This window comes from Oncorhynchus kisutch, unplaced genomic scaffold, assembly GCF_002021735.2.
Source record: "Oncorhynchus kisutch isolate 150728-3 unplaced genomic scaffold, Okis_V2 scaffold1868, whole genome shotgun sequence".
Lineage (NCBI taxonomy): Eukaryota > Metazoa > Chordata > Actinopteri > Salmoniformes > Salmonidae > Oncorhynchus > Oncorhynchus kisutch.
The window spans coordinates 28515-41886 of record NW_022263813.1 but is presented as its reverse complement, the minus strand read 5'-3'; the positions used below and the strand labels follow the sequence as shown (position 1 = coordinate 41886).

Here is a 13372-nt window from a genome sequence, read left to right as displayed (position 1 = left end):
CAATCGCCCAGGCAACAAGGCAGTCTGCTGACAGCAGGCCGGGCCCCTATATACTATATCTTTCCTGCTCCACTGCTTGCTATTCAACACTAGTTTGCAGCTGTGCTACTGTCGGTCGTTGACCCATTTCTTTCCAGTACCACACCTTTGTTGTGCCCCCTTTGTGTGTGCTTGTGTTTTGGTGAGCTCACACACAGCTCACATGTCCTACTACAATCCACATATCGGATAATTGATCATGGTTATTATTGTTGATTTATCTGAATGGTCTTTTTAGAGAGCCATTACTTTGTGTTAATTGCTTAATTACCATGGTTTGAATAATGTGTTTTTGTTATTTATTCTTTGAAGAAAATATTTGCGTTGACTTTATGCTACATGTCATTGTCCAACCAAAGGGGACTTCCATGAGCTTTGTTAAATCAACCTGTTAATCTCGTCTTGCCCTAAAAGTTTTGAAGCCGTACTACTCCATATATTTAGCCTGCACCCCCTTCCCCTCCACGACTCCAGGAGAAATACATGATGTAACCACGGGAGCCAAAGTCGTGATGTCAGATCACCCCACTCGGTTTCCGAGTTCCCCATTGGTCGAATTCTCTGGTTCTACAGACAGAGTCATCACTACGGGCCACACAAGCTTGAACAGTTGTTAGCCCACCCCTGCTTGGCGTTGATTGGCTGTTAAGGACAAGCCCATAATAAACACCCATGCTGTTGTTTTCCAGAGGATAATGCCGTTTTCTCGATTATAAAAACGTCATTAATGCATTATATAAGTACAGACCACGAAACAAAACAAATATTAAAAACATGACATTTCCACGTTCAATTGATGTATTTGGCACTTGAAAAAGCTTATTACTTTGGATATGTATTTCCCCACAGTGTTCATCCTACATTATAGTAGTTTTCAAGAAACACTGCTTTTTATTCTTTGCAATAGCCATGCACAAATGTAAATACCATGGACACTGTATATCGTCCTGGAGTTGCCAGTCAAAAAAAAGGTATGAGACCATGAAGGGGGAGTCAGAATTCACAAGTGGTCGGGGGTTGGCTTGAACAAGTGTCACTCATTAAGCGCTCTGGAACTAGCTGGCTAGCATGTGGATCCTCAATGAGCACTGTTTTAGCGTGAGAAGTGTGCCTCTTGGGCATCAATATGAAGACAGAAGAAGGCACTATTTGACAGATCAATAACAGATTTATCTCACTGGAATAATTGCAAATGTAGCTAGATACACAAACATCGATTTAAGTGGAATCGTAAGTTTTAAGCCACAGTGAGTTAGCTAACCATAACGAGACAGCAAAAATGAACTTGTCTTTTGACGATCATCACTGGCTATCTGGATCCAACCATATCCCTAAATGGACCCCAGCGATATTGGACACGGCTCTCTCCATGACATTGGATGGTAAGAACGTTAAGCTTACTAGTAAGCTAGCCTAGACCAAACCGGACAACTGAACTTGGGTAACGCGTTAGCTAGTTAGCTATTGTTGTTGCGAATGTTATCTAGCCAACAAGTGACAGCAATAGTAGCAACACATACATGAAACAGCTTGTACACAGAGTTACTGAGTGAGGTATCATTAACTACGTATAGGCACCAGTGAGTAATTAGAATGATGTACAGCTTAGTTAGCAAGTTAGCTAACTTACATTAGTTATACATTAGTTACCTTAAATCAATTAACGAGCTTTATATTTGACTCAAACAGTAACGTTATGTGGTAGTAGGAGAAGGCTTCCTTCTCTCAGGGTCGAGGAGAATCCTAGTTAACCTTATGGAACTAGCTAGCTACTGTCTGAGTTCGGTGCTTGTTTATCTGTTTTGCGTTTTGGTTCTGATCTAACTCTAGGACACATTTATATCTGCTATTTTGCATGTTATTGATAAGTTAAAACAATGTGCATACTACACGAGCTGATAGTTCACTGCTAGCTTGTGTGTGATGAACGGAAACAGACGCTAGTTAATGTGCCCCGCCCCCTCCAACTTGTCCTACTGACATCACGACGAGGTTAATTTCGAGCGTTCCCTGTCGGGTTCATTTCAAGAGGCGTGAAATAAGTCTATAACATGAATCATGATCTGATGGTTGCTTTTTTCCCATCCATATATAATTCATATTTAGTATGAATGGAATCATATGTTGCAGTCTTATTAATAAAATGTTCATCGTTTTATATTTAAATTAGTTAAGTTATATCGAACCTAGTTACCTTAATGCATCAGTGCATTCAATTGAATGGTGGCTATTCGATTCGTTGGTGATATTAACTAATGTTATTGTCAGTATAATCAATGGTTGGTTGTTTGCCAACAACTGCTCTGCTGCAGCATCTCACCCTTCATTGATTCCACGCACTACCCTAAAAATGACCGAGAGTAACCCAGCACTAAATGTCCCATAGTAACCCCTTTCATTGAAACCACAAGTGCTTCCTCTTTTCTATCTTGGGGGCTGGTCTGCATTGCAAGTGTCTGAGGCACTTTCTGATTGGTCGGCAGCGATCACCTCATACAAAAACATTGGTTTACAAATCCAGGCTAGTCAGACTGGTGGTGCCAGTGCAGACAGAGAGCAAAGGCAGAAGCATGAAGTGTGTTCCGTTATTACTAGACCTAGTCCTTATAACATATGACTATTAGCTTGATGATTTGGTCTAAGATTAAACAAAATGGTCTTTCTCCTTGCCAGGGAACAGCCTCCTCACTGTGCTGCCTGAAACTCATTTGGGATAGCCTAACCTACAGCCTATTTCAGTTAGAAATCCAGAAGCTATAGACAATATTTGTGAGCATCTCTAGCTGATTAACAAGTATACTATACAGTGTATTACCCTAAACAAGGCCTGTTGTATTATTAGAGAATAAAGATTTCAGTGTGAGTAATTAACTTGCTACTATTACTCAGTTCCATGTTCTAATGTAAAGTGCTACCATGCCATGTTTACGTGGAGGGTGCAGCATAGCATAGTAAACATCACCCTTTTCATCAACACTCAATTCTTCTTGCGTCTCCATCCTCACCTACTCAGGGTTGTTGTCCTTTTGACAGACCGTGTGCATCATAATGCTGTGAATAGTAGTGAAGTAGCTTCAGGTCTGGGATGGTGTGACTGTGATCATAGTGTCTATTGTGTTGCCTGTCTCGCTGTGGCCCTTTTGGAGCCCATTAGAGTGGCATAGAGCCAGTCTGCTCTGCTGCAGTGGCCCCATAATAACTGCATTACTGACCAGGACTGAACTGAGCTGGCCCCATTTACTGTCCTGCTCTACTTCTCAGATCAGGGCTCATATCCACAAAGTATCTGAGTATGAGTGCTGTTCTAGGATCAGATCTTTTGTCTTCATGATAATCTGATTTATTATGATCAAAACTGATCTTAGATCAGCACCTACTCTGGGACACTTTGAGCCCAGTTCTTGGTTTTTCTAGTGGAGTTAGGGCAGAGATTAAGTGACACATTAACATGTGGTGTGGCGAGAGAGATGGGAGAAATGCTCTGTCAGTCAGTCACCCAGTGGTTCAAGTCTTAATTTAAGCCTTTAGTTGACAATCACGAAACGCTCCGATTGGGTTACAGGGTTTTATCTCTGCTCCATTCAGAGGCCCAGAAACGTGGTTTGGTCATTGGGAGGCACGCTGATGCACCCATCCCGTTAGCGAGATCATTTACACCAACATCAGCTGGATTGCAGCGCGCCAAATTAAATTACTAAAAATATAAAATTTTCATGAAATCATAAGTGCAATATAGCAAAACACAGCTTAGCTTGTTGTTAATCCACCTGGCATGTCAGATTTCAATAAAGCTTTTCGGCGAAAGCTATCCAAGCGTTTATGTAAGAAGATCTGTCTCAGTCGGCAAAATGTTAAACAGCTAGCAGCCACGTTGGTCACGAAAGTCAGAAAAGCAATAAATTAAATCGCTTACCTTTGATCTTCGGATGTTTGAACTCACAAGACTCGCAGTTACACAATAAATGTTCCTTTTGTTCCATAAAGATAATTTTTATATCCAAAATACCTCCATTTGTTTGGCGCGTTATGTTCAGAAATCCACAGGTGCAAGTGGTCACGACATCGCAGACAAATTCCAAATAATATCCGTAATGTTCACAGAAACACGTCAAACTTATTTTTTATAATCAATCCTCAGGTTGTTTTTTCAATATATAATCGATAATATATCAACCGGTACTTTAGCTTCGTCAATAGGAGAGAGAGACACAATGGCTGCTCCAAACTTTTGCGCAAGCAAAATTCTGGGAACACCCAGCTGACGCGATGTGATCTTTCTCGCTCATTTTTCAAAATAAAAGCCTGAAACTATGTCTAAAGACTGTTCACACCATGGGGAAGCCGTAGGAAAAGGAATCTGGTTGATATCCCTTTAAATGGAGCGAAGGCAGGCTATGGAACATGGAGCTTTCAAATAGAAGCTACTTCCTGATTTGATTTTCCCCAGGTTTTCACCTGTAATATCAGTTCTGTTATACTCACAGACAATATTCTGACAGTTTTGGAAACTTTAGAGTGTTTTCTATCATAATCTTACAATTATATGCATATTCTAGAATCTGGGCCTGAGAAATAGGCAGTTAAATTTGGGTATGTTTTTCATCCAAAATCAAAATACTGCCCCCTACACGCAAGAGGTTTTTAAGATGTTCAAAATGAGTGCAGTATGGAGTGAACAAAAGGCTCTGCTGTGTGTGTGTGTGTGTGTGTGTGTGTGTACAGCTGTTTGTTCCAGTCTAGCTTTAACACATGATTCAACTAATCACAGTCTTCAACTTAGATTACTTTGTTTTAGTTTTGCCTTAATTGACCCTCTTCTCCTGATTTCTGTGGCAATGTCATGGTTAACAAGGCATCCCCTGTCTCTCTCTGTCTCTGCTTCTCTCAATCTATGGAGTACTCTGACTATATCCCCATCTCTCCTCAGACATGCTGCAGCTCATCAACAACCAGGACATGGTGGAGTTCAACCAGGACATGGCGGGTCTCTTTGACCCCCCTCAGTTCACAGGGGTCACCCCTACCCAGGACCTCCCTGCCCTCAGCCTGCCCCACTCCACCACCTCCCCTCCATCCACCACCACCTCAATCCTGAGCAGCAGCCCCCACCTTGATGCTCTCCTGGGGCCCCCCATCATCCGCAGTTCCTCCCCCCCAGACAAGGCCTTCCACCCCCCCACCTTCCAGCAGTCGCCCCTGGCCCAAGTCACCACCTCCACCCCTGTACCACTACCTAGGCCGCAGCCAGCTCCCCAGCAGGGCTCTCCATCAGCCCAGGCTGCTCAGGGTGTCAGGCAGCCCAAGGTGGACCTGCCCCTGCCGGTCCTCTCCCCCCCAGCCCCTGTTCCAGTCCAGCTTCCTCCCCCAGCCCCTGTTCCAGTCCAGCTTCCTCCCCCAGCCTCCTCCCCCCATACTGTACCCGGCCAGAGCCCCGTGTTCAGCGCCGTCCCCCAAGCCCTGTTCACCTCTCCTGCCCCCCAGCAGTCTCAGGCCCACACCCAGCAGATACGGATTAACTACAGCACCCAAAATGGCTACAAAGGTGAGGAACAGATTGTCTCCATTCCTCTGTATTAATAGTTGAAATGCTGGTAGTAGATGGATGAGAGTCAGAAAATAAGGCCAAGGGAGCAAACGAATGCAAGGATACGTAAAACTGAGTCACTCCCCCTAATCCTAACCCCTTCCACGTGGAGATGAAACATAGCTATTTTAATGGTTGTAGGGGTTTCCCCATGGCCCTCCCTGTTCAGCCACGTCCTGCCAGATAATGGGAGGGAAGGAGGGACCCCACCATGTGTTGCTAGTAGTAGAGCCACATGGTCGTTAAGACGTCTTATTTATGATGCAGAGCAGGGCCATGCTGCTGTGTCTGGATGAGAGCAGAGCATGACTGGAGGAACAGTTTACACATGCTCACACTCCTACTGTCTCACCCACTCTCACACACACTCTCTCTCTGTCTCTCTCTCAAGGCGAAAGGTAGGGACTGACAATGGAAACTGGTATACAAAGCACAAACATTCACTCCCTGAAGAAAGCCCACTTGGTGTTATGAGGAGGTAGAGTTGTGTTCTATGGTGCAGTAACAGTAGTAGTTCAGCATGTTTCCAAAAGAGAGTCAGTGGGTTACTCAACAACCTCCGCTGACTGTCAGTCAAAATCCCAATCTAATACCCGTTGGTCAGAGTGAAGGACCGTCCCTGAGGCTGAGAGGGTTTTTTGTCTACACTCTCTATGAGCCATATTCAGATATACACACCTTGCATACCTGTGCAACACTGTCCCTTTAAGTGTCTCGCTACACTCGCATTAACATCTGCTAACCATGTGTATGTGAAATTAAATTAGATTTGAAACTACAGTAAGATTTCTGCCCCATGCAGCCATGCCCCAGCATTACAAACCTATTGACTCTGTGTAGACCAATGTCTTTACAGCCACCTGTACTGTTATGTTACACACTGCCTGCTACAGTCATCATATCGTATGTTTTCTAGAGGTCAAAGGTAATTCCTACAATGATAATCCATACTGTTATCGGTCAGTGACTCAAGTGTCTTTATAGCTACCAAACGTACCGTAGTGTACACTCCCCGCTTCAGCCAGTATCCCATAATGATATCACTCACCAGGGGAAAGGTCATACACTACTAAGCCACGCAAAAAATGTATGTGATCTTTGGCCTCGCCAAAGACTTATGGTGACGACAGTTTATATGGTGTTTTAGTTTTACAGCTGGTTTTACAGCTTGAACTATTTCAAACACAATTGAGTCCATACTAGCAGGACGTTTTGAACCCAGAAACAAATATTTATGTACTCCCTCCTTGTTTCAGGCAGTTTTCTTCCGTTTGGTGCCTAATGAACATGACCCTGATTATTTTTCTAGCTGTCAATCATCAAGGAGGCCCCGCCCAGCCCATGGTCAGCCTGTCGTCGTCCCCTTCCGGTGTTCAGCCAATGACCATCCAGGCTCTGACCACCACGGCCCCCCTCCTGACCACCTCAGCAAGCCCCCCAGCTCAGACCATCGCATCACATCACATTCAACAAGTTAGTTTGTTCACCTGGAGTGAGTGCGTGTGTGTGTTATGTTTGATGAGACTCATTAACCCTAAGAATATCAACACACCAGAAAAATTTGTTCTATGCATTCAAACCTATTATTGTCCTAGTATTTCTTTCATTTCTAATTTATTTCAATGGAACAGAACTGCTCCCTCAGGCTTATAGTCTAACCCTCCATCTCTCCCTCGCTCTCTCTCTCCCTCGCTCTCTCTCTCCCTCGCTCTCTCCCTCGCTCTCGCTCTCTCCCTCGCTCTCGCTCTCTCTCTCTCCCTCTCCCTTGCTCCTCCTCCTCTCAGGTATTGCTCCAGCCCCAGTTTATCAAGGCTGAGTCTCTGCTGCTGACCACCTTGAACCGTGACCCCTGTATGGTCACTACTGTGGCCTCTCCATGCATCACCTCCCTGGCCACCACCACATCCCAGAGCACCCACTCACTGCAGGTAGGAACCACAGCCCAGAGCACCCACTCACTGCAGGTAGGAACCACAGCCCAGAGCACCCACTCACTGCAGGTAGGAACCACATCCTAGAGCACCCACTCACTGCAGGTAGGAACCACATCCGAGAGCACCCACCCACTGCAGGTAGGAACCACAGCCCAGAGCACCCACCCACTCACTGCAGGTAGGAACCGCAGCCCAGAGCACCCACCCACTCACTGCAGGTAGGAACCACATCCTAGAGCACCCACTCACTGCAGGTAGGAACCATCACCACAGCCCAGAGCACCCACTCACTGCAGGTAGGAACCACATCCTAGACCACCCACACACTCCAGTTAGGAACCACCACCCACAGCCCAGACCACCCACTCACTCCAGTTAGGAACCACCACCACAGCCCAGACCACCCACTCACTCCAGTTAGGAACCATCACCACAGCCCAGAGCACCCACTCACTCCAGTTAGGAACCATCACCACAGCCCAGAGCACCCACTCACTCCAGTTAGGAACCATCACCACAGCCCAGAGCACCCACTCACTCCAGTTAGGAACCACCACCACAGCCCAGACCACCCACTCACTCCAGTTAGGAACCATCACCACAGCCCAGAGCACCCACTCACTCCAGTTAGGAACCATCACCACAGCCCAGAGCACCCACTCACTCCAGTTAGGAACCATCACCACAGCCCAGAGCACCCACTCACTCCAGTTAGGAACCATCACCACAGCCCAGACCACCCACTCACTCCAGTTAGGAACCATCACCACAGCCCAGAGCACCCACTCACTCCAGTTAGGAACGACAGCCCAGACCACCCACTCACTCCAGTTAGGAACCACCACCACAGCCCAGACCACCCACCCACTCACTCAAGTTAGGAACCACCACCACAGCCCAGAGCACCCACTCATTCCAGTTAGGAACCACAGCCCAGACCACCCACTCACTCCAGGTAGGAACCACCACCACAGCCCAGACCACCCACTCCCTCCAGTTAGGAACCATCACCACAGACCAGACCACCCACTCACTCCAGTTAGGAACCATCACCACAGACCAGACCACCCACTCACTCCAGTTAGGAACCATCACCACAGCCCAGACCACCCACTCACTCCAGTTAGGAACCACCACCACAGCCCAGACCACCCACTCACTCCAGTTAGGAACCACCACCACAGCCCAGACCACCCACTCACTCCAGGTAGGAACCACCACCACAGACCAGACCACCCACTCACTCCAGTTAGGAACCACCACCACAGCCCAGACCACCCACTCACTCCAGTTAGGAACCACCACCACAGCCCAGACCACCCACTCACTCCAGTTAGGAACCATCACCACAGCCCAGACCACCCACTCACTCCAGTTAGGAACCACCACCACAGCCCAGACCACCCACTCACTCCAGTTAGGAACCACCACCACAGCCCAGACCACCCACTCACTCCAGTTAGGAACCACCACCACAGACCAGACCACCCACTCACTCCAGTTAGGAACCACCACCACAGCCCAGACCACCCACTCACTCCAGTTAGGAACCACCACCACAGCCCAGACCACCCACTCACTCCAGTTAGGAACCACCACCACAGCCCAGACCACCCACTCACTCCAGGTAGGAACCACCACCACAGCCCAGACCACCCACTCACTCCAGGTAGGAACGAGATGGTAGGAATAGTAATGTCATAAAGTAGTAACAGCATTTAGAAATAGTCATTTTCCCGAATAAAAATAGTCTAAAAGTATTTTTATGGTAGTGGAAGAATAGAAAGTATTGTGGTGTATAGGACATCGTGTCAAACATACTGCCTGTTTGAGGGGGAAACAAACTTAATATACTTGATGATGACTAAAACTGAATGGAAACTGTAGAAATGGTCTTGGACCTACATTCATACAGTTTCCTCTGTCCAGCTCACTAATGCAAAATTCCAAAAAACGATGGATAGAGAACAATTTCTTTTGACGGCAATGACGGCAATGGTATCTACCACATTTTCATTACGGCCCTCTGGACGTCGTTGAAGCCCGAATGAGTTTGACACCCCTGATCTAGATGCTACTTTAGTGATTGTCTTCTTAGAAACAATGTCTCTCCTCCCTCATTCTTTCTCCCTCCCTCTCTTTCTCTCCCTCCTCTTTCTTTCTCCCTCCCTCTCTTTCTCTCCCTCCCTCCCTCCCTCTTTCTTTTTCCATCCCTCCTCCCTCCCTCCCTCCCTCTCTTTCTCTCCTCCCTCTTTATTTCTCCATTCCTCCCTCCCTCTCTTTCTCTCCCTCCTCTTTCTTTCTCCCTCCCTCCCTCTCTCTCTCCTCCCTCTTTCTTCTTCCATACCTCCCTCCCTCTATCTCTCTCTCCCTCTAGGCTCTGATGAGTGGTGGCACCTTCCTGACCACAGTGCCAGTGATGATGGACTCTGACAAGCTGCCCATCAACCGTATCACAATCAGCAGTAAACCTATGGGCCTGCCCCCCAAGGGCGAGAAGCGCACCGCCCACAACGCCATCGAGAAGCGCTACCGCTCATCCATCAACGACAAGATCCTTGAGCTTAAAGACCTGGTGGCCGGGACTGAGGCCAAGGTATTAATATTGGAAATATATACGTATATTTAAAAATATATATATATATTTGCTAAATATTATTTGCAACATACATTTTAAGCAGGAGATTCCCATTGAGATACAGTAGAGCTTTCAAAAACTGAATCATCTGACAGAGAAAAGTAACTGGCTGTGTCCAAATACCCATACTAGCGTACTACATTCTGTATACTCATTTAGGCTGATCTAGTTTAAGTCACTCGTCTTTTCCGACTCGAGTGTTTGACAACAGCTGATAATTAGATAAATTGACACGCTGTACCAAAACGAACGAATAGCAGGAGTCAACGCAATCGCATATTAGATGACACATTTGGAGTACTATTACATTTTTTTCAAAAGTACTATACGTTATATATTTTTTTGCGTACTGTTTAGTACGCTAGTATGGGTATTGGGACACGGCCACTGTTTTGTTCATGGATTCCAATGTCAAGACGTTAATGCTGTGTTCGTATTATATCGAAGAAAAACTCATTGGTTGCATTCAAATGCATACTGTTTATCAGAGGCTCTTAAAATCTTGCATTAAATTTGTATTCACCTTTTTCCATCTGCTAAGCTGCTCAACAAGATGTATTCCCCTTTTTCCATCTGCTAAGCAGCTCAACAAGTTGTTGTATTCACCTTTTTCTTCTGCTAAGCTGCTCAACAAGTTGTTGTATTCACCTTTTTCTTCTGCTAAGCAGCTCAACAAGTTGTTGTATTCACCTTTTTCTTCTGCTAAGCAGCTCAACAAGTTGTTGTATTCACCTTTTTCTTCTGCTAAGCTGCTCAACAAGTTGTTGTATTTACCTTTTTCATCTGCTAAGCAGCTCAACAAGTCGGCAATTCTGAAGAAGGCAATAGACTACATCCGCTACCTGCAGCAGTCCAACCAGAAACTGAAAAAAGAGAACATGGCCCTGAAGATGTCTGCCCAGAAGAACAGTGAGTGGTTCTTCTCCTCCCTGCCCTGGCTCTTCTTCTCCTTCTATGCCTGCCCTTTCCTCTCTTCCATCCTCCCTTTATCATGATCCTATTGTTATTCTTTATGAAGAAGAAGGATTCTTCATGGCTAAAGCTTTTAATTGCTTAAAGAAGTGCTTTGTGAAATGCAGTCATTGTCTGATAGCTAGTGCTGGTTGTGCTCGGATCAAGAGCTGGGCCCGTATTCATGGCTGATGGCTGATCTAGGATCAGGTTCCCCCTGTCCATATAATTGTATTAATTATGATTTAAAGGCTAAACTGATTCTAGATCAGCACTCTGAGACACTTTATGGATACAGATATAGTTGTCATAACAGTGATGAGGTTGGCCTGAACTATTGTGAGGTTGATCCTTTCTTTCTCTACCTCCCTCCTCTCTTTTCTCCTCCTCTCTCCTCCTTCCTCTCTCTCCCTCCTCTCCAGAGTCTCTGAAGGACCTGGTTGCCATGGAGGTGGATGGCCCACAGACGGACGTAAAGAGCGAGCTACCCACCCCGCCGCCATCCGACGTGGGCTCTCCCACTTCCTACTCCCACTGTGGCAGCGACTCAGAACCCGACAGCCCCATGGGGGAGGACAGCAAGGTGGGTTTCACAACCTGAGACGTGAAACCTCACTGAAAAGCATTGAGTGGAGCCAGTCAGGATACTGGATGTTACCCGTAACTAGGGTTGACCTTTTTGGGGAATATTCAGAGGTGGGAACTTTCCGTGGGAGTTAACGGGAATATATGGGAATGAATATTAATACCATTTAAATATAGATGTTTTTTGCATTGGATATATTTACCATATCATATGGAGACATAAACATAAACATTTTACCTTATCATAAGTAGACACAATTGCAAATGATGAAATCCTTCCAATAGGAAAAAAAACGATTTAGTTACTAATTTAACTTTAATTAAATGAGTTGACTCTTCACATGGGAGGATTTTACTGAACAACAAAAAGGGAATATTGAATGATTCCCAATGATCCATGGCATCTCCCAAAAATGTTTTCAACATACATCTGTAAAATGATAGTCTAGAAACTAAAGCCTTGGTTGTCTTCCTCTCAAGCTTCCATGTCTTCTCCCTGGACCTGCTCAATGTCCACCTCTTGAACATCAGACTCTGAGGCCTCATCTTCACTATCACTTTCTAACCTTGTTGAGGATGGCTCATTGTCAGACTCAAAAAGCCTCAAATATGCCTGGATGGCCACCAAATTTTCAACCCTTGTGTTGGTCAGCCTGTTGCGGGCTTTGGTTTGTGTGTTCCCAAACAAGGACCAGTTGTGCTCTGATGCGGCTGATGTTGGTGGGATTTGGAGGATGGAGGAGGCAACAGGGGAAAGAGCCTCAGATCCACAAAGTCCCTTCCACCAGGTGGCTGATGAGATATGTTGGCACGACTGCCATATTGCATCTCCATCCCAAAGCTCTTGCTTGGAAGTGTACTTCGACAGACTGCCAAGAACCTTGCCCACATCCAGGCCAAGGTGGCGAGACACGGTAGTGATGACACCATAGGCCTTGTTGATCTCTGCACCAGACAGGATGCTCTTGCCAGCATACTTGGGGTCCAACATGTACACTGCAGCGTGTATGGGCTTCAGGAAGAAGTCTTAATATTTTTTGATGTATTTCAAAACTGCAGTTTCCTCTGCTTGGAGCAACAGTGAAGTGGGCAGGAAAGTACGGATTTCTTCTCTTACATCTGCATCTGCGAGTCTGAACATCAGACAGGATGGCATTGTCTCCCTCAATCAGTGCAATGGCTACTGCTATAGGTTTCAGGCTGCTTACCACTCTCTCCCAAAATACATCATCCAGGAGGAGGATGGGGCTGTCCATATCGGCAGACTGTTTCTTGGAGAGACTCCTTCCCCTCCAGGAGACTGTCAAACATGATGACAACACCATCCCAACAGGTGTTGCTGGGCAGCTTCAATGTGGTGCTCTTATTCTTCTCACTTTGCTTGGTGAGGTAGATTGCTGCTCTAACTTGATGACCCTTCACATACCTAATCATTTCCTTGGCTCTCTTGTAGAGTGTATCCATTGTTTTCAGTTCCATGATGTCCTTGAGGAGCAGATTCAATGCATGAGCAGCACAGCCAATGGGTGTGATGTGAGGGTAGGACTCCTCCACTTTAGACCAAGCAACCTTCATGTTCGCAGCATTGTCTGTTACCAGTACAAATACCTTCTGTGGTCCACGGTCATTGACTGTCTTCAG

The 13372-nt window shown here is 46.0% G+C and overlaps 1 protein-coding gene across 2 annotated transcripts in view; it reads left to right on the top strand.

Annotated features, from left to right (window-relative positions):
* The first annotated feature begins 4819 nt into the window (after positions 1 to 4819).
* LOC109878914 (sterol regulatory element-binding protein 1-like) overlaps positions 4820 to 13372 on the top strand; it is a 28367-nt gene continuing 19814 nt past the window's right edge. Inside the window, exons 1-6 of one of the 2 annotated variants that reach the window (XM_031819128.1) lie at positions 4820 to 5581; positions 6933 to 7096; positions 7408 to 7551; positions 9935 to 10153; positions 10987 to 11104; positions 11569 to 11729. In XM_031819128.1, coding sequence (XP_031674988.1) covers positions 4969 to 5581; positions 6933 to 7096; positions 7408 to 7551; positions 9935 to 10153; positions 10987 to 11104; positions 11569 to 11729 — 1419 coding nt within the window. In that variant the 5' untranslated portion in view covers positions 4820 to 4968. The remainder of the gene's footprint in view (positions 5582 to 6932; positions 7097 to 7407; positions 7552 to 9934; positions 10154 to 10986; positions 11105 to 11568; positions 11730 to 13372) is intronic. The other variant, XM_031819129.1, reaches the window with a different exon arrangement.